The following is a 25,999-nucleotide window of genomic DNA, read 5'->3' as shown; positions in this document are numbered from 1 at the left end:
CTTCAGTGTTGAGTGACATCCAGGCTGTGACACTGAGCCATAACTTCCCTATTCAGCCTTTAGCTGCAAACTGCTCTGTAAGCAGGAGGGGAATGTCCCTGCAGGGCTTGATCATAGTAGGTCGTAGCACCGCGCGGTGGCGCAGTGGAGCCCCTGAAACAAAACCCTGCACTTTTTTTTTTTTACTTTCTGGAAAACATCAATGGGAAGAGTAGATTTGCATGTCCGGCCGTCTGTGCCAATGGGCGCACTGGGAAGGCTGAGTTAGCGGGTGGAGCCGGGGGAAGCAGCCCAGTAAGTGCACAGTCAACAACTAAAGCATCCGACAAGAGTCCAGACGCACCAAGACCAACGAAATCTCCTCTTTTTGTTGTGTTGGACTGTATGAGTGAGACTGAGTCGCTGTTGTAAACCTTTTTTTTTTTTATTTCGTGTGCGTGTGTGTGTGTGCGTCTGTGTCTGTGTGTGTCTGTGTGTGTCTGTGTGTGTCTGTGTGCGCGCACCGACCAGGTTGATTTGCGGATCCACATCGCCTCCATACACCGCCTTCACAGCGCGGACAGAGAAGATTTTGTTATATTTCTAATTACAGATTATTCTTCTAGTGTATTTGTGGCCGGGGTCCTGGATTTACGCAGAGACGGAGCGGGGAGCCGATCATCCGTCGTCCTCTTGGGTGAGTTCACTGGATTCATCCCCATTTACTGAGACTTCAGGGACATTTGGAGACCCGGTAATGTCTTTGTAATGGTTTAATCCCTCAATGATTAGTGACCCGGCCTCTCAAAATCGTGTTTAATTCTTGATTTGTGAGCTGGAGGGTAATTATAGTGTTTGGATCCACCTGCACCGCTTTTGGATCACCCATGGGCCCAAATGTGTGAAATGAATGAAATGTGGCAGCAGCCTTTAGTAGCCTCTGTAATAAAACTACACACACACACACACACACACACACACACACACACACACACACACACACACACACACATTGCCTCAGTGGTTCTCTCCTATAGATATATATTAAATCCAAACTTTATAAGTTTTATTTTGAAACATAGCTTTTATGATCCCATGGCAGCAGGAAGTGAATGTATTATGTCATTATTAGTGAGAGATAATGTGATATTGACTGAGCTGTAAAGAGTCTCTTTGACTTCTGGGTAATTATCTTTTTAGGTATCCCCCCATGACACACGGCCACTGACTGAAGCAAACACCCTGAGTTTGACTGTGGGCTAAGACCATAATTCTACATTTCCTCGTGCTGTGCGATGGATTGTGTCTTCTTGGTGTCACTGCCTTATTCCTAGGGTTCTTCAGGGCTTGTTCTTTGTTGAAGAAGGTTCTGCAGCTCACTCTGATCGCTCCTCCGATCTGAGTGGGAGACTCACAGAACACAAGCAGAAAGAAACTATGTGGTTGAAGTGACTGGGAGGCTGGAGTCATTATGTATTCACACACACAGTGAGACACTGGGCACATGCCGTCATGTAGGGGCCTAGTAAACACATGCAGCTCCATTGTCTTTGGACCTCCATCTGTTGCATGCCATGGTATTCCTCAGACAGCCGGCCAGGCTGTTAGGGGGTGGTCTACCCTGACCCTCTACCTCAGAGACCGTCACATGGGGTGTGGTAAGAGAGTTGGTGCAAAGAGTAGGGTGCGTTAGCCCACAAGTCCTAGACCACCTGTGTGGACAGCACCTGGGTCAGAATGTAGGGCTAGGTTTGGGGTTGGGGCTAGTGGATCACTAATTTTGGTCTGAGGTTGGGCTGTCTGGTCTGGAGCACCGGATACATTAAATCAAGGTTTTTCTAGATCTGCAGTAGAGAAAGGCTAGGTTTGATCTGGAGCTGGACCTGGATGATGGTTGTTTCCACTAAGAGGTGGGGCTAGAGGAGGCTTAGATTTGGTCTAGATCATGGACCAGCTGGCTATAAAGGAAAGCTTGGTTTAGTTCATGTAACAATGAAAGGCTGAGTTTAATCTAGAGCTGGGCCAGAAGGCTAGTTTTGGTCTGGGGCTCAGCCTAAGAGGGGCTAGGTTTATGGACTAGTGAAACAGTAGGCTACCTTTGGAGATGGGTTAAGAGGAAGGCTAGGTACTGGGCCAAAGCTAAAGTGAGACCATGTCTGGTCGAAAAGTGGGGGCTAGAAGAAGCCTGTTCATCTAGAAATGGTTGCAAAGAGAAGGCCAGATTGGGTCTGGAGGTGGGGTCATAGGAGGCAGCTCGCTGTGCTAGGATTTGAAGGCCAAACCAATGACTGCTGGATCTAAATTGGCTCTGATGTAGCTAATCACTGCTGCAACTCAGGCATCACAAGTAGAATGTAATTACACCACCCCCAGTCACACACACACACACACACACACACACACACACACACACACACACACACACACTCACACTCCATTTCCCTTTAGACCACTTCCCCTCTTCCACTGCTTTGATTGTTGCATTTGGATTTGGTTGTCTTTTGTTGTCCACACACACATACAGGCGGGAGGGCTGGCCCAGCCGAGACCATAATACAGCGGGGATCAAAGGTCATCCAGCTGGCCAATCAGGGTGCTGCCTGGGTTGGCTGGTGGTGGTGGAGGGCGTTGCCTCCCTTTTGTGCTGGTCAGGGTGGGTCCGCTAAACAAGCGGCTCCACTTCCAGCCCAGGCCCTGCTCTGTCGGCAGCCACACTGTGCTTCCTCAAAGCCAGGCACACCAACCTTTATTAGACTGCACACCATGGTCCTTTCCAGTTCAGAGAAAATCCTGTATTAGTTTAAGACTGGATATGTGGTTGGTAATCTGCTGCTCCTTGAAAACCTGAACCTTGGGGGGAAAGACTGAAAGCACAAAAAGTTATGATTTAAAGTCTAAAATATATGTGCAGATGTACTGAGGTATACTGAACCTGAACACTAGAACTAAAACCCTTAAATTGATTGATTCTGTTTCTGCTGGTGGGATTAATAAAAAAAAAAAAGCTGAGTACGGTGATAAAATCTGAAGCGCTGGAAAGAAGAATGATGGAAAGACGAGTGGAGGAAACTGTGAGCGTTAAAGAATTAGAGCACGACGTTGAGGAGAGAGAAAGGTGAAGTAAGAGACATTAGAGAAAGACTGATACTGCAGGACAAACAGAAAACAAGAGTGACACCGCACAAGAACAAGAGATGGAGCGAACGGAAAGTGGAAATTAGCCAATGGGGACAGTGGAAATGATTTGTTTTCTGGTTACTGTCTTTAATTTGTGGCAGAAACTCCTCTCCTCATTGGATACTGTCATGCCGGTCTGCACAGGCAGAAGATGCGCTCGTCTTCTAGCGTTTATGTCCACGTCATCCTCCCTCGTCCTTTCTCTCTTACACCCACACTTCCTGTCTGATGCCTGAGTGCGTTCACTATGTGCTGAGTGGAATTATCTGATTTCTGCAGGATAGTTAAACACAGACCCCTTTTACCCTTATATAGTCCCATTACTGCACACACTAATGGCACGCCTGTTGTTTTCGTCCGTGCTTGAGATGTGTGCACTCTCAGTGCTGCTGCTTTATGTTTATGTGCTTTGATAACTGGCTGTGGCACTGGATTTGAATGCCTGTCTCGTGGACACTCATGTGAAGATGGTTATTTGTGTTTGACCATGCGTGTGGGCAGAGGGATGCTCGGTTGCTAGTGTGTGTGTAAGTGTGTGTGTGTGTGTGCCCGTTTCCCTGGCGATCAGCAGTGTATTTCTTTCTTTCAGTGACATTTGTCTCTGCAGATAACAAGGGAAGTGGAAATGGGTCTTTCTCAGCAGCCACAACTCAAGAGTGTAGGGCTCCCTGCAACTAATAACTGTCACTTTAAGTTGGGAGGGTTGCATTTTTTTCTGTCTCACATGGGTATTGATTTATTTTCTGCTAGACTATTTCAACATGCTTAGCTGTTGGAGCTCAGATGCAACAGCTTGATGAAGAATGTGCATCTAAAAAAATTTAAAAAGCCACTGAAAACACCACATCCCTCTCTCTTGGGGTCTGATTTGATCTATAACATTTTCCAAAGTTTTGGCAGCTGCTTTAAATGTTGCTTGTCCATTTTTTTTTCTCATCATTTGTCCCATTTACACCTGAGAATGTCCAGTGCTGCTCTGAAGTGTGAACACAGTCGTGTGCTGCTTTAGCATGAAACATGTTGACACCTGTTAACACAGCCTGAGTGTGAGATTCATGGAAGAAAGAACAAATGATGAACAATAACCTTCAGTTACTGCACCAGTATCATTTGGAAAGGGAAATACAGGCAATGTTAGATTCAGGATCCAGGGAATATTTTGAAATTCATGGAATTATTTTCTTTCCTGCTGAACGTTAGATGAGCCGACTGATAACTCTCATGTCCCTGAAGTCTCATGTCAAAGACTGGAGGTCTAGTGTTTTTGTATTGATGAAAATAATAAGATATGAGATGTTAATATGTGATCTTTGAAGGAGTTTCTCAGCTGATTTGGTTACCTTTGGACTGTTCCTCCTGTTTCCAGCCCTTATGCTAAAAGAAGCCAACTGTGTCTTGGCTGGAGCTTTACACAGACTTGAGAGTGGTATCGATCCACTCATCTAATTCTCTGGAAGAAAATGAAGAACAAATTTTCCAAAATGATGGACTATTGCTTAAAAGAGATTATGAAGAGACAATTATGAGGGCTGTCAGTATGGATCCTCCAACTGGGCAGGAAAATCTAGGCAGGGAAATGAACAAGGTGCTATTGTCCCTCCAGTGAAGGGAGCCAAGTTAGGTGTCATTTCACTGTGCAAGACAAATAAACACATACAGATGCTTTCAACTTTTCCTGGAATAAAAAACTCAGAATTGCATGATCATCATTTTCCATTTGATCTATATGGGGATGTAAATGAGCCCAGATGTCCTGACTGCACTCTTCATTTTTATTACAGGACCTAGAGTCCATCTACAACGACTTTCTCCCTGCACCGTGTGCTGAGCTTTGGTTTCACAGCGTGGAAAAAACACAGTTTAGTACGACGGTGGCTTCTCCGCTGCTCTATTTCAGAGTGACACTGAGGAAGAGAGATTGTTAGCAACAGACACAACCCAAGTTAAATCTTCCAGAGGACAGAGGGGCCTATTCACTGCGCGACGTGAAGAGTGAAGAGGGAGAGAGGGGTGGCAGAGAGTGAGTTGGGGGTGGGATGAAGGAGCGGGGTGACAACACTTAAAGCATTTTTTCACGGTTGATGGCGTGCGTCTGTGTGCTGTGTGTTGTATAGCTCCCCGGGCCTGTCTGAAGCAGTCAGAGACGCAGAGACGGAGTGAAGAGTGGATGACAGCTGATAGCAGTCTACTGCTGATATAGAGTCACATATAGGAATGAAGCTCTAATGCTGTGTGTGTGTGTGTGTGTGTGTGTGTGTGTGTGTGTGTGTGTGTGTGTGTGTGTGTGTGTGTGTGTGTGTGTGTGTGTGTGAGTCAGTAAAATGGGTACATGTCTGCGCTTTTGTTTCACTGGAAGCATGACTGTGTGTGCATGTACTGTGGAGTTAAATGTGTGACTGCTTACTCACTGATGTGCATGTGACAAAACAAGACAAGCTCTGACAAATGAAAGGTCAAGTGCACGTGTGATGGTCAAGACTGGTGGAAAAATCTACACAGTGGGTGTAGGAAAAACATATGGGAGTGAAGGCTGTGCTCACGTTTTCCTATAAGGCTCTAAATGAAATACTATAGTTGGCAATGCTTGTTAGGGCTTCAGTTATAAATTGCCAAGGATGATATATCAGCCAATATGACTGTATTGCTAATTGTATTGTTTGCTATGTCAAGCTACAGTAACTATAAATAATTTATAAAAACTTTGTATTGTTTTCAGATCATTCCTTTCTGCAACTTTTAGCTATTTTTGGTTATTGCATTAAATAACTTTTAGCTTAAAGTTCATGACCATCAATCAGATTAACACTGGGGTGTTAATCTGATTAAGTCTAGCCAAAGAAATGTTAAAGTTATTTTGTTGTTGTTTTGTTGTTTGTGTCATCACAGACACCAGGTAACAACAGTTAAACATTTGTTCTGTTCCTTTTGTAAAGTTTTCTGTAATCTCAGTAAGAAACGACTGAGGGAGGAACATCTCCTTGCAATAAGCATAAACATGTTATTTTTCAATGCAGATGTGTTTCTGGACGACTTCCTGTCATAGTATCCTTGTAGGACATAGAGTGATGCCACAGCGAATGTAAAAGTGCAGCTTTTGGTTTACAAAACATTATCTATGTTTATGACTCGTGGTTGCTATGACGAGGAGCTCCAACAGCAGCACAGCAGATGAGGAGCATTGACTCCACATGACTGAACCCCCTTCGTCTCTCTCTCTCTCTCTCTCTCTCTCTCTCTGCCCCCATCGCTTTATCGCTTTTGTCTTTCTATCTAACCCTGCAATTTTTTTCTCATTGGCTTCTTTTATGCAGCTCTCTGTTTTTGCTCTTCTTCTGAGTCAGAATTGCAGGTGTCACCAGTTTTTGTTTACGTTCTTTTCCTTCCCTTCTCCTTCTCCTCCTTCTGTTTAGTTCTGCAGCAGTCAACAACCTTTAATACACCTCATATGGATTTTCTATCTAGATTTTATCACACCATCCTCCTGTGCAATTCCTGTCCTCCTTTCTCCCACTTTCCTCTCGGTCCCTCCCAGCTGCACACCAGACAGGGCCTGCTGTTCCAGCTGTAGGCATCATGATCATGAAGCAGGGAGGAATAAAATGGAAACGATCCCTCATGAAAAACAAGGCACAATAATCAGTTCAATATGTGAAAATATCAGAAAAATGGGAGGAAAAGCCTCGTAGCCTACGTACATATCCTGCTATATGAGATTAAAAGAACTGATTAGGCTCATTAGATTTCAAAGAAATCAATCATAAACACCGCAGTGTGCACAACAGGAAAAAAATCTAAAGCCCTGTAGGAACATTATAGTGATTAAATGCTATTAAATAGAGTAAGGTCACGGTTAGTGCCACAGAAGTGACAGTAATGTGATAATACAGGTTTGCATTTATTATAGAGACGCACAGCAAATGTGACAATGTAGAAAACCAATATAATGATTGAGTTCAGTGTATAGAGGACTAGGAGAAAGTAACAGGAGTTACTTCACGAGAAACTAGAAAAACTGTATACGTACAATTCAGCTTGACTTGTTATCCTCTTTACTGTTATCTATGTTTTCTTTTTACATAATTGAGAACTTCATCCCAGTACTTCCTGGCAGCAGAGGAGTCATAATGAAAACAATAACTCTGCTCATTGTATAATCTTTTGACCTTCAGTAAGTGCTTCTCTCCTTCATCCTGTGAGAAACAAGCTCCTCTCTTATCTAATATCAACAGACAAACATACAAAACAGCGGATGAGTTACTTCAGCTGCGCAGGTATTGTGTGATATGGGAATGTTGTTGTGCCATAAAAATAAGGAATCGATTAAATGTAGATTTTCCGCTATAGTCACAACAAGTATCAGTAAAAATCTATTATTCTAGATAATCCCAAGCAGTTTTCACACAACAGCAGCTACTTGCTGGGGCAGATGGGTGAGGCTGGAGGCCAAGAGGAAAGAGGTGATGAGCCAGTGTAGGTGCTAGAGGGATGGACAGAGCGGAGAGAGAAATGAAAGGAGGGCAAGATGGAGGAGAGAGCGATATCTGGTTTCACAAGTGAGCTCCTGTAAAATGCCACAGCCGCTGTGAAAAGAAAACCAAGCATATTGGACATGAAGATTGTTGATAGTGTTAGCATTTAGAGGGGACCGTACCTGTCATGACCGCTTAGGGGCCGTGAAGCAAATAGTTTGGGAAAAGGGCAATTGAAAGCAACGTTTTGATGAATTGTAGGTTGTTACACCAGAAACATATTGGACGCCATATGTCTAATAGACCTGCAAACCTTTTCTGTACAATTTACCTCCTTTTTTCCTTCTCTGATTTTTTTTTTTTAATAATCTTAGATGCCTTTTGTCTAATTTCCTCTCAAACTTGCTAAAAGGCTCCCTCTGTCTTTTCCTTTTTGCTCTTTATCTTTCCCAGTCCCCTCTGTTTCCGTTCAAAACATCCATTTCTTCATCCATCTCACTTTCCCCCCTCCTTCTCCCCGTCTGCCTCTGTCGGTCAGGGGAAGTGGCACTCTAGGCCTGCTGGCTCCCAGAGGAACAGACCTGCCTTTGTCTGTCTGCACTGTAGGAAGATGAGTAGCCAGTCCTCCCAGTAAACCCAGCTAACCCAGTTGGGATCCAGGGTTTGTCTGTGGCAAGTCAGCCACACAGAACGCCTGTAAATCAGCCAGCCACTCAAGCCAGGGCCCTCCTGGTCTGTACAGCCAGCCTGTCAGGTATTATGTTCTGCACTCATGACTATCTGGAAGAATGGATGGGCAAGCACACTGCACACAGAGACAGAGAGACAGAGAGACTGCAGGCCTTGGCTCGGCGTTTTTCAAGCATAACCCAAATGTACAATGATTTTTGAAACCTGAACAGGAGCCTCCCCTTCTTGGTCGGATTCCAGAATGTGAAATTATTGCAGCCCAATTTATTAGTTTATGGCATGAGCTGAGAGCTACCAGTGGGAACTGTCAGCTCCATTTACAATGCTACATGAAATTACAGCACTCAAGAGCTTCTGCTTTTTGCTCTTACTTTATTTCTTGCATCTAATGAAATAATATTTTTTGGGCTGTTTACTTCCAAAATGTAGTCTCCTTATACTAAGCAGGTTTTGGACTATGCTAAATCTGATATTTATCAGTGTCAGTGTGTGATTAATTAGAAATAGACATTTTGGGGAAATACGCCTTAGACCTGAAGACTGAGGACAGGATAGCTGTTAGCTTTGTGCTGACTCGGCTAATAGTTTTGTCTGTAGCTCACAATAAGTGACATTTTATAGCTGCACAAAAACTAATAAAAATCAAATATAAAAATGAATACACGACAGTGGCATTGATTTTCTCATATAACTCACAGCAACAGGGTTAACCTAGTTCCCATTTCGCCACTGTTGGGCAAAGGTACAGGGAATATAGAAGCTTTTTACTCTTCTCTTTAGGTTTCAGTTGTCTGGAGGGCAGTGTCGTTTACTAGTGTCACTAAAATAATAATTCAGTATTCATTCCCAGTGGCATTCAGGTTTAACTAAACTAAATATACTCAATAGAAGCAAGTGAAGGAGCAGAGGTACTTACGGAGGCCTGGAGAAGCAATGAACATCGTTTTAGTGGCAGCTGGTTTGCTTGTTATCTGTCTGTAGTGGTTCACGTGATCACATTTCTCCTTCAGAAACGGTTCCTGTCTGCACAGAGTTCTGCTCCCAACCATATCGGATCCCTTTTGGAATAGGAAACCAAAAACATCCAGTAACATTGATTTTTCTATTATATTTCCAAGCTGAAAGGACTTTACATCATTACTCACAACACAATCCTCCTTGATATCATTTTCACAGCTTTGACTACACTCTGAAATGACTCTACAAGCCTGATGAAATTGAAGATAAAGCCAGAGTGCTTTCTGTTTTTTTTGAACTTATGTTTTAATGGATGAGGCTCCGGGCACCTCAGGCCTCAACAAGTCTTAACAAGGAGATCAATAGAAAGTATATAGACCGTTCTCCCACGGGCTGTGTCTTCTCTTGCCTCGGATCACAGAGGAATATTGTGGAGATGCCAAGGCGACACCCAGCCAGCGCGGAAAATTATTTGATGTAATGGGAACACTGTGTTGTGATTAGTGGAGTCTCTCTCCCTTCATCTCTCACCCCGTACTTCGTTTCATTCCCTGTGAAGTCAATATGTCAGGGAAGGTGAGCGTGCATTTGCCATTCTCTTTAAGCCTTCAGCTCCCCTTCGACACCCACCCCGTGTCTCCCTGTTTTCAAAGGGGTGGGGGGCACTTTTGTCGTTTCTAAGGAGAGGAGAGGATGATCGAGTATATTTGTGTGAGGAGAATAAAAATAAATGGCTGCAGGGCAGAACAACAGTCCGACTCAGTCACGTCCTGGATCGTCCAGTTCACCAGATGGCTGCTTGATACGTGCAGGGAGAACAGCTCAAAACACAGCAGAATCTGTGTGTATGTGTGTGTGTGTGTGTGTGCATCTATCAAACCTACTGTATGTTCCTCACTGTGTGCCACATAGGGAATGTGTTATTGCTCTTGCTCTGCATTCCTGAGAGCTAGAGGAAGATCTCTACCCTTTTTACCCCCACCCCACCCGCCCCTCTTCTCAGCTGTAGACCAGCTTTGAAGCATTTTATTCCCATCTCTCACATACACACACCACACTGCTCCTCTCCTCACAGATTTTGCTTATATCCAAGAACTCCCATAGTCCATGGCTCACACACAGGATGTATAGGAATATATGCACAACCAAGCTGTATTTACATGAGACCATAATGTGGTGCACAAGATATTTGAACACAAATGCATTTGGAAAGATTTTTGAGACTGGCTGGGAGTTAGCGTCCTAATGTGTTAGTTTCCTATCATCTCCTTGCCTTTTCCCTCGAGTCTTGTTTTAATGGCTCCTCAGCACACGGAACGGTATGTTTATGCAAACCCTCTATGTCTGTGTTGTTGTGTGATGCTTGCTGTGGAAAAACAACTCCTGCAGGCTGCTTCTATAGATGTCGAGGAGGGTTTCTAGTCGACATGCTATTCTCTGGCAACACCATAATCAATTCATCACCTTATTATCTTTACACTAATGTAGCTCTTTACATGAAAACCCATTTGCATGCATGTGTGTGCGTTTGTGTCTCATTTAGCGGGCGAGATAAGATGTTCAGAGGGCTGAGGAGGCGCATACAGAAACCATCCTACACATGCATTATGCATACACGTTCATGTTCCCATTATAATGCCTTATCCTCATTTCTGTCACTCTCAGTCTTCTGCAAAAATCCCCCAGTGCATATCGACAGTTTTAAACCTTTTAATCGCCTGAGGCTTCAGTTTTACAAAGTAAAGTCAGAGAGATTTGGTCAGGCCCCACAATGTGCTGTGTGGGCCACTCCCTCAGAAGACTGTCCTGTCTGTAAGTATTATAAGATATGAAACTCAAATATGCATTGTTTTGAAAATAATGATGAGGAACTACACAATGTTCAATTAATGTTATATGACAAAATGTAGAAGCAATAAATAAATTATCATCAGTTCCTGTAGAACTTTATCTCTTTCTAAAGATATTTGTTATAATCAAATTAGACAAGGCTCACCAAATGTATTGTTGAACAGGCACCGTGAGTCACAATTGTGAGACGTTCTTCAAGTAGTAAACACTGCGCAGGCGGCCTGTGTATTAGTCATAGAAGGCACAAAACTCCCCATGTGTGAATCTGTGCGAGGCTCTATGTAGGTCTGTATTATCTAATACAATCTGTCCTGATCTAATATTCACACTGCCAGCCCTTGGGGGTAAAGTGACTGGGAAGAGACGAGGAGAAGAGAAAAGGGCAGTTCATTTTGCATGCCAATAAACAGAACTCTTCCTGGAAGTCTCCTGGCTTTAAAAGGGAATCCTACACAAAACACATTTAATACACACACTCCAAAAACATTGCATAAGCGCACACAGGCAAATGTTGTGGTGTTCAGTTGTTATCCAGTACCTAGTCCAGAGAGTCTGAGTTGTACTGCAGACACTTAAATATGAGTTGGATTAAAATATTAGATGTATAATATGTGTGTGTGTGTGTGTGTGTGTGTGTGTGTGTGTAAATGGCTTGTATGTGTTGGATCCAAACAAACACACACACACACACACACACACACACACACAGACATGCTCAACAGAACCAGCTGCAGAACATTTACTATGAGCTTTAAAGAACATCAAGACCTGTTGTCATAATTTTCCTGTAAGTGAAGGCATCGATTTTAGTGTTTTACTTTCTCTGTGCCCTTTTTTCATTGGTCTCAAATGGGCAGGACGTAGTTGGAAAAACATGATGTCACCCTTTGCCGTGACGTTTTGCTCCATTTGAGTCGTGTGATGACGTTTGTTTGTTGATGTTCACCAGCAAAAACGGATTAAAACACACTCCTAGGTCTTGTGAAACTGAAAAACACACATATTTTTTAGATAATGCTAGAATGGCAGAAAAGATAGAAGGACAGAGGAAGCAGTTGTAGATTGACCACTTAGGAACAGAAAACCAATGCTTCCCTCTAATAGAGTCCATCTGTCCTGCACTGTGCTATAGCATAAGCCAATCATGTTTCATTTTGACCAAGGTGTATTGTTTGCTGATGCTAAGTATGTAAACGTGTGTGTTCTATGGGGCAAGACAAGTAAACAAGAATGAAAAATAGATTCTGTAATTTATAAACTGCTTCCAATTAAAACTTAAGAGATTTACTGCAGCTCTGCAGTGACTTTTCTGACCAATGCTTTGCTCTTCCACTGATCCAACCTGGGCCTGATATCACCTGTTTCTTTTCTCAAAAGAAATGAACGTTTTGGGCCTTGGCCTTCTGGCTCTGCTCTCTCTGTCCTGGATCTGGACACAGCAGATTCACCCCACGGGCTTCACATGGCAAAGTACAAAACAAGAACAGAGCTTGAATCAATTAGTCCGTGGATGCACTTGGTTTGGTGGTGCTCTGAATAAGCACTTCTGAAGTGTTTTCTAAAAACCAGAGCTGATCGACGCTGATCTGCAGTCAGCCTGGATGCACATCACAATGCGGGCAAAGAGGAAGATGGTGGGATCTCAGTCAGCAACTCCTCTCTCGTTCCAAGAGGCTTGATTTGAGAAATATGAGACGAATGAATAATGATTCTTCCACTGAGTCGTCATATTTTTGTCAATTAATTTGGCATCAACTGAGGATTTTTTTCCTTTCAGATTTAATGAAAAGCATCAACTTTAGGCAGCTGAAGTATGACCTGTATTAAGTTCTCATCATAGGACAATTGCTGCTTGTTTCCCGCTCTCTAGGCCGATTGATTCACATCTTATAAAAATACAAGAACAGTACTTTTGTCCCTTTTCCAGCACTGCTGAAGATAATTTTGCTTCTCGGCGTTGCCTCACAATCGTGTATGAGTCACAGCCTTTGAGCCGTAGTGATCTTTCCAGGGAACCCATCTTTGGGTTGGAGACGTCAGAGGAGGCTTGTTGGAAGATGTTGGGTTCAGAATAGTTTCATCTCTCCAGAGCTTTTGTTCGGGGTGTGGTGTTGTGTTTTACTAAGACTCTCAACCCCATTATGGAGCAATCAGAGAGACAACTCTCCTCCTACTGACAGATGGCCGTGTGTGTGTGTGCCTACATTTGGGTGAGGTTTCTGGGTTGTGGGGGGAGGGCAAGTGGAGTTTGGGGAGGAAGAGGAGGTGGAGAAGTGTGGGGAGAGGTCAGCAGAGGCACAGCTGGTGAGACCCCCACTCAAACCAGCTGCTGCTGCCTCAAAAGAGCCCGTCAGCAGCCTGTCTGCCTGGCTGCATGTCCCTGCCCCTGTCCTTCTCTTTCGCTTTCCGTCCTCTCATCCCTCCCACCCTGCTCTCCCTCTGTTGTGTCCCCCTGCAGACTCAGCCCAGCTGTTCCAAGCTGCTTAGCACACCCCCACAAAAAAAGTACAACGCTTCCTGCATTTACAAACAAACATGTATGCTCTTGAGTCCACACACATGCACACAGGTACCTATAAACTTCCCCATGCACAGGCAGTAATCCAATAAGTCACATCAAAGGTGTCCCAGGAGTAGTGGTGTGTCTGTAATGCCACTGTTGAACTGAATTGAGGCCTGAGGCTGGAGTAAAATCACCAGCTGGGTCTGGGCCCTCCAGGCTGGACTTGGTTTCCTCTGAAATGCCACCGAGCCTGATGTGCGTCTTTTGTGCCTATTAACTACAAATTAGTCAAATTGTTATGTATTTCACTGCTGAGGTTTTACTGGAGGTTTCATCAACTGGAAACAGACTTGAGATCAGTTAGTTTGCACCCAGGAAGCTTCATCATTGTGTTACAAGCAGACACTGCAGAAGCTTTTTATTTTACGCAGTCATGTTCTCATATCTGACATTTGGATGTCCCCTAATAAAACGTGGTGGTGGATTAGTGATGTGTTTATTCAAGAGCAATATACCGAAGTGAAAACAAAGGAGAGAGCAAACAAACATCTAGCACTACATCATATATCAGACACATTCATTGTACAAAGAAACATACACTGCATTTATATTTTGAAGGTAAACATAAACTGAAGTCAAACCCTCATATGTTCTGGTATGGTTACCATGCTTGCTAATTTCCTGTGGGAACGTCATTAGTTTTGCAGCCATTTTGCCAAACGATTGAAATTTCGACCTGAAAATGGATTTAAATTACAAGTTACCATTCCTCCTCTGGGGAGCATAAATCCATCCAGTGTTTGTCGAAGTACAAACTTTGCTGTGCAGCAACTGAGCCTCAGATTCAATATGACTCTAGTTGCACACACAGCAGCAAAAAACCTAAAGTGAACTTAATCGTGTCGAATCTCTGATCTCATGCATGTTTTATGTCCGTGCTGTTTTTGAAATCAAGGGACTGGCTGGAAGATGGGAAGTAGGTCTGAAAACATATGACATGCTTTGCTGGCATTCATGTCACATGTACATCATTTGGAGTTATTGGGCTGAAATGTTCAATACTAGTATTATTTTTTCAAACTAATGAAGTGAAGGAGTGACTAGTAACTTTAATACCTTAATGCGACCTTTTCAGAGGAATTACTGCTGCTGGATGCTTGTTCTCTTGATTTATTTTTTATCAGATTGCCCACTTATTGATTTCTGGTTGTTTTGTTAATTATTTGCTCTCCATTAAAAGAACTAAACCCTGCAAGTTCAAATCTGAACTCAGGGCCACCCAGGCTGCACCTTACCATCTCCAGTTGCAGTGGGTGCCGGGGTGCCACACCCTCTCTTTCCCTCTCTCTCCTCCAATGCTATTGTTTCTTCATTGACAAGGCCCACGTGCCCCCCTATTCAGCATCCTGGTGGGGGGTAGGCGGGCTCTTTGTCTGGCTGCCATTGTTCCAGACACACGCTTCCATTTGACGGACACACGTGCTGACAAAAGAGAAAAGGAGCGGAGGAGGAGGAGGAGTGGCCACCGCTGGCCTTTATTCTTGGCGGTGGTGGCGGTGAAAAGACGAGACGCGCTGGCCATCTGTGGTGCGTGTCTGTAATCTGTAGTGACTTGGGGGGGGGGGGCGACACTGCACAGAGACAAACATACACACACTTCTGTTTCTAAAAGGATCCCTCGCTTTTGTCTTGCCACGCTTTTCTAGGGGCGTGAGGCCTATTGAGGTGGCTTCCTTTTGAAGGTGTTTTGTTTTGCTCTAAACTGGGGCGTGGAAGAAGAAAAGGAGAATGTGTGTCGAAGAAACCGATATGGTTGAAGTTGTCTTTTCTCCTCTGCATGTCAAAGTACATCCGTCGTGCACGCTTTCTAGAAACAGGCCGTAACACCAGCTCACTTGTATTTCTCCTCTGTTTCTCTCTCTGGCCTGGGACGACTCTCGTCTCCTCCCCAGTGTTTACTCTGCTTCTTCCCAATCCCCTACCACGTCCTTTCTTTTTTCTAGAGACACACAAATGTTCTCACAGCTTAAGGCTTGTGAAGTGTGAGTTTCTGAAACTCACTGGAAGTTTTCATTGAGCTGAAATTCAAGATGACTGTCCAGACTTGTTCACTGGCTGATTTCTTGTTTCTTTTATTTGTTTAAAATTCATTATACTTTTTTATTCTAAAATAGGTCAATGAAGGAAAAACAATATCCTGTCACATATTTTATAATTTGATGAAGATAGTTAGAGATCAAAGCTGCTGTTAGTAATGACTGAGGGCCTTCAGTGGAGAATGCAGTCCTGATCATTAGCAACTGGAGTGTCTTTATTGGTCATTATTATCCATACTTTAATTATTATTTAATATTTTCTGTCAGACATAACAGTTCAATAGCTCTGGTGTGTGTAGTGCGTTGCAGCATCACCACAGCCTGCCTGAATTTCCAAACCCATTTCCCCTGCCTGTGTTTCTGCGTGAGCAGCTTGGGCTTTTAAAGCTGGTCGATAAGACACGACCACCCTGTGAAGGTCATTCCGCCTTGACTCTGCACAACAAACAAAAGTCCCAAATCACTGCAAAACTGGCCAATGATATGGTTCATCACCACAGTGATAACACAGCCTGACCATATAATGTGTCTCTGTTTTTTTACTATAAATGGTAATCATTCTGCCTCTGTTGTATATTTATTTCTTTGTGTGCAGTAAGTTTCTGTGTCACCAGATGTTGCTATAAGTATGATTGTTTCCCTCTCAGCACAGATTTGAGGGTAGGGAGACAGATGGTTGGTGTCACACACACAATTAGATTGACAGACAGATGGATAAACAGGCCGATATATTATAAATGCATATATACATACAGAGGGAGTATCTGGGCGTCAGTGTGTAGGAGGTGGCCAAGAAAATGTAGAATTATATCTGAGGCACAAATGATAAATTTAGCAGGCGTTGTAACTTCAGTTGTGGAGCTGTATTGTCAAGAAAGATTGTTATATTAAGATTTGGAAATAAATGTTCCAAATGTTTCCCGTTCAGAAACACACAGATAAGACACAGACAGTGTGGACAAGCAGTCAGACAGGGAGTGACGGGGCAGATGTTAAAAGCAATATTGATTTTAAAGCTCTGGGCTTGTATCTAATTGCTTTACATGCATAAACATACAATATGCATGACTGCTTTATATTGACTTATATTGTCACTTCAAATCTGAAGCATTTTTCATGTTGTTCACATTAAAATAATACAAACATTCAATATGGACAAAAAAAAAACAAAAAAAAACAACCTCTTCCTGTCTGGACAGATCTGACAGGAGGTCAGAGGGCAGAGGTTAGAGAATGTGACCTGCATAAAAGCACACAAACAAATACACAACATGAAAACACAGGCAGCTGGTCTATTGCCATGACAGTGTGTTATGCTATTACCAACCAACAGGGGAGCTGTTACACAGGCAACAAAGATCTGTCTTCCTCTTTTCTCCTCCAGGCCATTAATGGACATTTTACTATCAGCATTATCATCAATGTGAGGTTCAGTTATACTTTAGTTAGATTATTTTGGACATATAAGGCATTAGTAAAACACTTATATACAAATATACAGACTGCAGGAAGACAACGGGTTAGGGAATAAAAACTTTATGATATCATATAGTTTAATCCTACAATATGTGGCAAACCTATATTTTATAAACATGTAATACACTAAAATGCAGCTGTAAATATTTATTGAGGTATTTATCAACAACGGTACCTTCTCTTGTAGGGAACCTAAGTGAAAAGTGCCCCATAAACGGAGAATGCAGTTGTAAAAAGATAAGATATGTCTTTATAGGAGAAAGTCAGAATTGCTGACAAAATGCTGCATTTTAATAAGCCCTTAAAATATTTGACAATGTAGAACATTTAAAAATATGTAGAGTGTTATTGTTCCTGGAGAACAAAACATATCTCTCTCTCTCTCTCTCTCTCTCTATATATATATATATATATATATATATATATATATATATATGTACTTCTGGATGTGCACCTTTGGGTGACTCCCCTATTGTGGTGTAATTACAGGCTATGGTGACTATAAAACAAAGTGTCACTTGTTTTCTCCTTTTAATTACAATAATTACATTAATTAATCACATTTAACTACACACCCTCTAAATAATTACAGGCTGTGTGTTAGCATAGGAGCTAATGGCTGATAGCGCTGACACCAGTACAGTGAAATGAAAATGTGGGTGAAAGTTTCCTTATTACAGTGTGAGTATGTACAATAAAGCAGGTACTTGTTCACCTTTGATATTACTGCTTATTTACATGGTAGGAGCTAATTTGTTTTTGGTGCCAGTATTCAAAACGTGGCAGAAAGCCGCCCCCCCCCCCTTCATGGACAGTGAGTTAAAGCTGCTATTTACATTTCTGTGTAATTACAAAATAAATGTAAAGGTGTCACCCTGTGTTTTGTCAAGTTGTTGTCGGAAATGGTAGTTAGGATGACTTCTTCATCTCATTCTGTCGCTCCCTATTCATTTCATTTCCTGTGTATCATTTGCTTGCCCCTGAACAGGAAGTCCTCGTTGTGATTTAACTCACAATGTTGTCACTGTCTCTCTCTCTCTCTCTCTCTCTCTTCTCTCAGCACAGTGAAAGAAATGTGTGTATTCATGCTACTTCCTCTGCCTTCCTCTCTCTTTCTATTTTTGTTCTTTTCCATAGTTGCCATTTTTCTCCCAAATATCTGTCACCTCCCCTTCCTCCCCTTCCCCTAATCTCTCGCTTGCTGTCTCTCTCTCTCTCTCTCTTTTGCAGCCCACAAAAAACCCATACCGTTGGTTGCCATGGGATCTGGTTGCCATGCAGCACCGAGGTTTTCACATGGTCCTTGTGTGCATGCACGTCTACTGTTGCGTGACGGAGTTAGGATGCCATGTTGATTGGGAAGACTGAGAGAGAGTGTTTGTGCTTGGATATTAGGCCTAACAAGTAGCTGCACCTAACCCACATAGAAACACACACACACACTCACTCACAGACACACACACACACACACACACACCCCTAGGGCGAGCACACACTCACACTCTCCTCCATCATCTTACAGCTCCATCATCTCACAGCTGGTCAATGAGGCTTTGCCTGTAACTACAGGCTTCTCTGTGGAGAAAGATAAGTTGGGGATGGAGATATATGATGATGAAGACTCACTGAGGAGAGCAGAGATGGATGAGAGCGGGGAGAGAGAAAGTTAAAGAGAGTGGTATTGACCAGAGACAGAGATCAATGAGCAGCCCGTCAGGGTAAGGCAGTGGATTTGGCCGTCATGCCTCGCTATTAGACAGCCTGCCCAACTGGGTGCAGTTTTACAGAGTGTGACCAGATGAAAAATCTTGTTTTGGTTTTGGTGGATTCTTTGGAAGAGCTGATTGGCTAATCGAAATCTATCAGGCTCTCATATCAACACACTGGTAATTTTGTGTTCGGTTTAGTAGAAGTGACAGAAATCTCCTTTGTGAACTAGAGGAGCATATATATATTTTATAATACTGTGATAAAATAACTAATTTAGCCTGTTTAAAGCTGCCAACAAAACAGCTAAAAAATTCAAGAAGTGCAGGTTTGTGAAGTAGTTGTTCTCATCTGAAAGTAGATTAGGTTTTTGTTTCCCGTTACTGTGTCATGATAAAATCTTAAAAGTGGTATCTAGTATCTAGACCGGGGGTGCCCAATCCTGGTCCTCGAGGGCCACTGTCCTGCTTGGTTTTTAACTGTCCCTACCCTACCCACTGCTGATTACCTGGATCAGGTGTGTTCAGCCAATCAGAAGCTGGGGGAGACCATTTCACTCTGACTTCCCTCACTTCCACCCTCATCTGAGATGGTATGTTCCAGATTCTAATGGACTGAACACACTTGATCCAGGTAATCAGCCATGGGTAGGGCAGGGATAGTGGGAAAACAAGCAGGGCCCTCAAGGACCAGGATTAGGCACCCCTGCTCTAGAGGAACATCTACCTGGATCACTCCCGACAAGGAATACATGAATTCCTTCGATAGCGACGTAAAACGATATCCCTGCTAGTGCCATGAAAGAGTTTTAAAACTTAAGTTGAATTATTCCATTGGGGAATTTTTGAGTTCACCATGTAGTAGATAGAGTTACACACTCTTGCTCTTGTGCAACAGACAGAGAAGTGAAATACCTGCATGGATTTCACTCAAACGTTTTGTGTGTAAGTGTCATTTCAGTTTCCCATGAGGGAATGTTATTGCTTGTTATTACAAATTGAGGCCCTTGTGGCCACTGACGCCTTGGCTGGTTCCTTATTTGTTCAAAGTTAGATTACTGAGTATTTGTAACCCCACAGATCATTAATTGTGGTTGTGTGTGTGTGTGTTAGAAAGAGTCTAATCTACATTCAGGCAGTGTTGGTTAAAATAACAGGCTGTTATGGAATCACTGAGGCATGGTGGTTGTAAAACCACAGTCTCAGATTTAACATGTTAGTAGACACACACGTGCACACACAGAGAGCACAGTTATGTTTGTCTATTCCTGTTCTAACTGGTGGAAAGACTCCTTTCAAACATATGCCATAGGGCTTATTTAGCGTTAGCAGGAAGTGTGTCTGCTACTGAACCACCTGGCTGATATGATCATCATGTTTCATAACAACACAGCAGCTTTAATAAGCTTATGTTAGTGTCTGCCCAGCAGTCAGCTATACACACTCAGACAGATGAATATGCATGCACAAGCAGATGTCCACATATACACACAGCTACAGCCAGAGAACATCTATTTTATTCACTACAGTAGCACAGAGATAATATCTAATGAACTTTCCTCTGACTGTTTTAAAATTCTGGCCGTTTGTCTTCTTCTATGGCTTTGTCTGCTTCTCTCACAGCTTATTTTTAGATCCTTTTCTTTCGTCCCCTTTCTGTGTGTGCATCCCACTCCTGGAAGAAAGTGCAAAAGAAAAGAGGAGGAGGACAAGCTAGTAATGCTTAAGACAAAAGGTCTACAGAATACAGAGCGAACGATGGGAATGAGCAGCAGCCAAATTTGCAGCACCTTCAGTCGCCTTTCTGTCGGCCAATTATACCATTATACTCTAGCACTAAACAGTCACACTAATCACCAAGTTGGTTTTTGTTGTCGAATAACTGCCAAAGCAGAAAATCTGATTTAATTTAGATTGAAACAATAATTGGCAATTATGTCCCTCGATCACAGGCACCAAATTTACAAAACAGAGTGACAACATTAATACCACAGTGACATTTGTGTGGGTTTTTATCTGTTTTTGTAAATGTCACAGATGATGTTGTTGTGCACCTACCGACAATAAAACAAACACATACCTGAGAGGAGAGTGACAATATAATAATATAAAGTGTTTGGGATTAGATCTGATTGTTTAGACCTTTATATTAGCTGCACAGGTATATGCACTTATGTTTGCTGGTAATATACAAATAGCTTTTGCAATTTGAACAAATCTCTTACTTGATGTCAAGTTTCTCCAGAATCCAAACATTAGGTCTGTCAGTATTTAATGACACTCCTGTCAGCAGACAGTGATGTGCCAACAGGGGACATTAAACATAAGGAGAGATGGTGTTGCATTTTCTTCAGTTAGCTACAAATAGCCAGAGTGCGGTATCTGTAAGAGACACGTGGACAAAGCCAGAGCACAAGAAAGACATTGTGAGCCCTCTCAGTCTCATCCATTGTTGATCTCTGTCTCGGGGTGTTGGATGCTAATGCTTAGGGGATGAACTGGCATCATGCAAGGCTAGGAATGCATGAGAAGAGAGAGAGATTTCTCCAAAGTCAGCCTCAGTTCCCCCCAGTCCCAGCCTTCCTCAGTCTGAAACGTAGGTTAAAAACCCCTAGATCAGTAGCAGTTTACGTCGCCAGAAGGACATCAGAGGTGTCTCAAATACATCCTCACCACCTCTCCACTCGCTTTTGACTTGATCTGGGTGGAAGCTGCTAAACTGCTGCCGTAGTTGAGGATAGTGGTTATTGTCTCACAGCCATTTGTTGCCTTTAGTACCAATACTTTGCCTTTTTAGGTAATAACTGGTTAGTCCTTCATTAAGGTTAGGGACAGTTTTGCATAGTGCATATACGTTCGGATGCGTATTCCTGAACTTCCTTCCCTGACTGTTTGACTGGATCTCTCTGCATATAAGGTGCATTTACACTTCTGGTTTGGTTTTTAGCCTGCTCCAGTTGTTCCTGGTCCCACCAGCACAGCCCAACCCCCAACTGCCAATAAGCTTTTTTTTTTTACCTCACTCTAAGCCATCAAGGTCAGTTTATCCTTCATATCTGCAGCTTTCTTATCTCTTAATGCCTGAAGTACTGACCTCTAGAAACAGCAATTACCAATCCTCAGTCTGCTTCACCTCTGAATGTTCTGTGGCTTCGCTTCCTGGTTCAGCAACTCCGCTGTCTGCCCAGTTCCCCAGGCTTTTCCCAAAGTGCCTGTCACCAGGTCTGTGCTCAGGTCTGTGGCCCTCAACCTAACCAGTTGTCATCTGTCAGGTCGTCCCAGACATTCAAAATAGACCGGTGCTACAAAAATACAAAGCAGCACTGATGGAGCAATATGATTCTGTGTGGCCAGGTTAATGCACAGATCTGTGAATTTGAAGACTTACCGTGTGGCAAAGTCTGCACAGAGATTTGTTATGTTGTGAGGAAAGATGCTTATCTGGACAGTTGTCACAGCAACAACCTTATCCTTATCCTCAGCCTGTTGTTAGTTGTTAGAACTATGTTAATGCATAACATATTTGAGTGGCCTGCTCAACGTCTTACAGGATGACGTCTCATTGCATATTTCCTGTTTAGCTTTGACCGACTCTTAGAGGGGCAAGGCATCAGCTACCTTGTCATTTTTGGAGTACAGTTTGTTGTAACCCATGTTTTTCATTTGCATAGTAAGACGTTATGCAATGATTTGACTACTCCACATCTGATAGACAATAGAAGAGTTGACCTAAGCAGTGAGTAAATCAGGGCTGTGCACGACCTACAAACCTCTTGGACCATGCAGCCCTTGTGGAAAAACATTTAAATTAGCTTCACTGTAACTGTAGCTCTAAGACAAAGTACAGTGCAGGCCACTTCTCATCTCAACACTTCATCTTCAAAGTTTAGAAAAAGATTGCTCCTAGATTTTTATGTTTTCCCAGCTTGAAAATCTGGAAGACAAATCAATGGATATCCCAGAAATATAAAGTTCATACAACCAGGTGATGGTGGGGTGTGTGGGTTTCCTCGGTCTGATAAGGGAGTAGAGCACTACTTAGTCATCTGCTGGGAACACTTCTTGCTGAATTTCTGTTGTCTGCTCTTCATCAATCAAGAGTTGGGAAGCAGGACTCTCCCTCATGTCCAGTACCGCCCCTGTGCACTCAGACTACCAGGCTGAACTCCAGTACTCACATTAAACACATCCTGCAGCTCTGGCCCTGTTTCCCAGTTCCAGCTCCAGCACCTGTCCCCAGGCTCCAGCCCCAGTTCTCGCCCTCTCCCCCAGTGCACTCTTGACCAGTGCGCCCGTAGCAGATGGAGAGCACAGAAAACTGTGTCACCACCCGCCATGACTCGCTTATTCACCCCTCCCTTTCCCTTTCTCTTTCTCTCTGTTACTGTCTTTCTATCCTCCCACTCCCTTCTTTCCTCAGTTGCAGAATTTGGAGCATCAAACATTGATTTGTCTTTATTTTTAGAGCAGCTGTACGCGTACACGCATGCACGTACAGTATTTGTGTGTATTTGTATACCGGACGCTCATCCGTGCAGGGTGATTGTGTTTGGGTGCATCACTATGCGTATATTTGCGAACGTGTCAGGGCTCCTTTTTTTTTTTTTTTCCAAGTTAATCTCCTAAGAAGAGGTGTGGTTCTCTCTTGCGTGCTCTGCGCTCCCTCTCCTTTCTGTTCCTCACTCAGAACCAATATCATCACATGCTCACTCGCTCCTCTCCTCCTCTCATCTCTTTCTTGTGCTGTTGTTATTGCTGTGGCCACTAGTCTCAGGGACTTTTTCCTCTCAGTCATTTTTGCATCTTCTTTCATCTACTCTTCTTCCTGGGTGAGATGAGTTCCAGTGGTGAGATGGGGGAGGCCATCGAGCTCAGGTGAGTCAAATACAGGGCAGAGGGTGTGAACATTGGAAATGGCAGCTAACATTTTATAATATGAAGACATATTCATTTTATGTGTACCTGGATAAACATTTATCAGGTTTGTGTGTGTGTGACTGTGCACCTTGGTGTATTTTAGTTTCAAACTGGGCTCAGTGTTACCGTAGCAAACAGCACCCAGGGCTGTTTTCCTCAGCCTCACCTCTTTTTCTGGCCGTCAGGTTGACCCTGTTTTTAACAGGAGACCTGATGGTTCTGTGATAGTAATAGCTGTGGTTTGTTCTTGTTGTTGGGTTATTAGCTGTGGTGGTATTTTCAGTCTAGCCTGTATCCACAAGGCTCATAGCAGCTAATAGCCTTTGCAGATGCATTAGCCCTCATGCCCATATGGAAGAGATTAAAGCTGCTAAATTGATACAAACACCCAACAGTTTTTTCTTGCAGTGTTCTTACAGTGTTTGAATTTGCAGATGTTTTCATGTGCACATATTGATATGAGTGTGTTCACTCATATATATAATGTTCTGAAGTCTTCGGTCAGACTGGAGGGAGGGACTGGTTTGCTTAAAACCCCACTTGAATTCAACACGTCCTCTCTTTTTCATGCTTTCTTTCTCCCTCTGCCCTTGTGGGTATGCAATTGAAAAGGATAGCTCTCTCGTGTGTTTCAAAAAAGAAAAAAGAACCAGAGTGAGAGTACTGCAGATGACAGGTCTATGTAATGTGTGAAATGAGGACAAGTGAAGAACAGCACGACAGAGACTCAGCTGGTGAGAGAAGATGAGAGGAGGGGTGTGAAAGTGAAAGCTGAGTTTGAAAAGGCAAAGGTGAGAAAAATGCGAATGTCCTCCACTTTTAGCCGAGGAACCGGGAGCTAAAAAACCGAAGGTCTCGTTACTTGGTTAGAAAATTGAAGAACAGTGAAGAAACCGTGGAAGTTCAGTGTGTGTGGATGCAGAGTCACAGTGGGTCACTTGGCATTCTTCTCTGCCAGAAGGGTTTGACGTAAAATCTGCACAATTCAAGCTCAAGGGTTGAGTTGACAGGACACAGAACTCACAGCAGAAACAAAAGGCTCTTCAGCTCCGGGATATTTGACTGAAGACGCGTTGTGTTTAAAGTCTTGTGTTTAAAAACTTATTATTAAATAGAACAGATGAAAGTGTGTCATGTCATCTCAGACATGAGCTGGCCTGTGGCACTGGTCTAGACTGATATGATGGAATACAAAGTGGGAACAACAGCACGACACCATGATATGGATCATATCGACCAGACTGCTCCACTTCCCGCCTGGTTGCACTGCGTTTAGATTAGCGTCCACACACAGACACACACTTTAGCTGTCGTGGTTACAGACGCCCATTGGCACGCCGTCACGGACATGCTTTGACACAAATTCACGTCATACAGATATGAATGCACACACACACACACACACACACACACACACACACACACAGTCGCTACTCCAAATAAACCTAGCTGGTCTGTAACCTCTTTGCCTGCTGGTCCAAGGGCAGAGGGGGATTTAGATATTGTTATGTTAATCTTCCTCGCTTTGTGTCTTGAAACCCATTCAGACACACACATGCACACAATCACATTCAACGTGCACAGAAAAATTGTGCACAAATCCATACATGCATAGACACGAACACATTTGCTTACAAATCTGGAGAGGAAGAAACATCCCAAACGTACAAACACAGTCAGTCTTTACTTGGCTGGCTGCAAACTGTGGAAAGAAGAGGATAGTAGGTGCACAGCTGTGTGTGCATGTGTGTGCACACACAGCTGTGTAAAGGTGATGTGTACATGGCTAAATGTGTGTGTGTGTGTGTGTGTGTGTGTGTGTGTGTGTGAGTGAGTGCAGCAGCGCTCGTGCGACTCCCAGGCGTCACACTCTCCCTGCAAAGTTAACACACTGTAATGTAAAGTTTCCAATATAAACTCTATTTGCAGCCTGAGCTCTGAGGCAGATCATTTAAAGTGCAGGATGTTTTGTTACAGCCAAACTCTCCTCCTCATTCAGCCTGTTCATTACTCTACCTCTCCGTGTCTTATCATAGCTGTGAAATGAATTTAGCTGCTTTATTTTCAGTGGAGTTCAGGCTTTTGTTGAATTTGTCTGATCCCACGGTGAATGAATTGTATTGTATGTATTGTATGTGCTGAGCCACACGCCTATGTGTGTATATCTGCTCGTACGTT

The 25,999-nt window shown here is 43.2% G+C and overlaps 1 protein-coding gene across 3 annotated transcripts in view; it reads left to right on the top strand.

Annotated features, from left to right (window-relative positions):
- Positions 1–184: 184 nt before the first annotated feature.
- The window catches only part of numbl (NUMB like endocytic adaptor protein), a 47,245-nt gene continuing 21,430 nt past the window's right edge, over positions 185–25,999 (top strand). For 2 of the 3 annotated variants that reach the window (XM_026331655.2, XM_026331647.2), the window contains exon 1: positions 23,603–23,779. In XM_026331655.2, coding sequence (XP_026187440.1) covers positions 23,739–23,779 — 41 coding nt within the window. In that variant the 5' untranslated portion in view covers positions 23,603–23,738. Of the gene's footprint in view, positions 677–23,602; positions 23,780–25,999 lie in introns of those variants that run through there. The other variant, XM_026331662.2, reaches the window with a different exon arrangement.

The sequence above is a fragment of the Mastacembelus armatus genome, chromosome 13, assembly GCF_900324485.2.
Source record: "Mastacembelus armatus chromosome 13, fMasArm1.2, whole genome shotgun sequence".
Lineage (NCBI taxonomy): Eukaryota > Metazoa > Chordata > Actinopteri > Synbranchiformes > Mastacembelidae > Mastacembelus > Mastacembelus armatus.
This window is presented reverse-complemented; position numbering and strand designations above follow the sequence as displayed.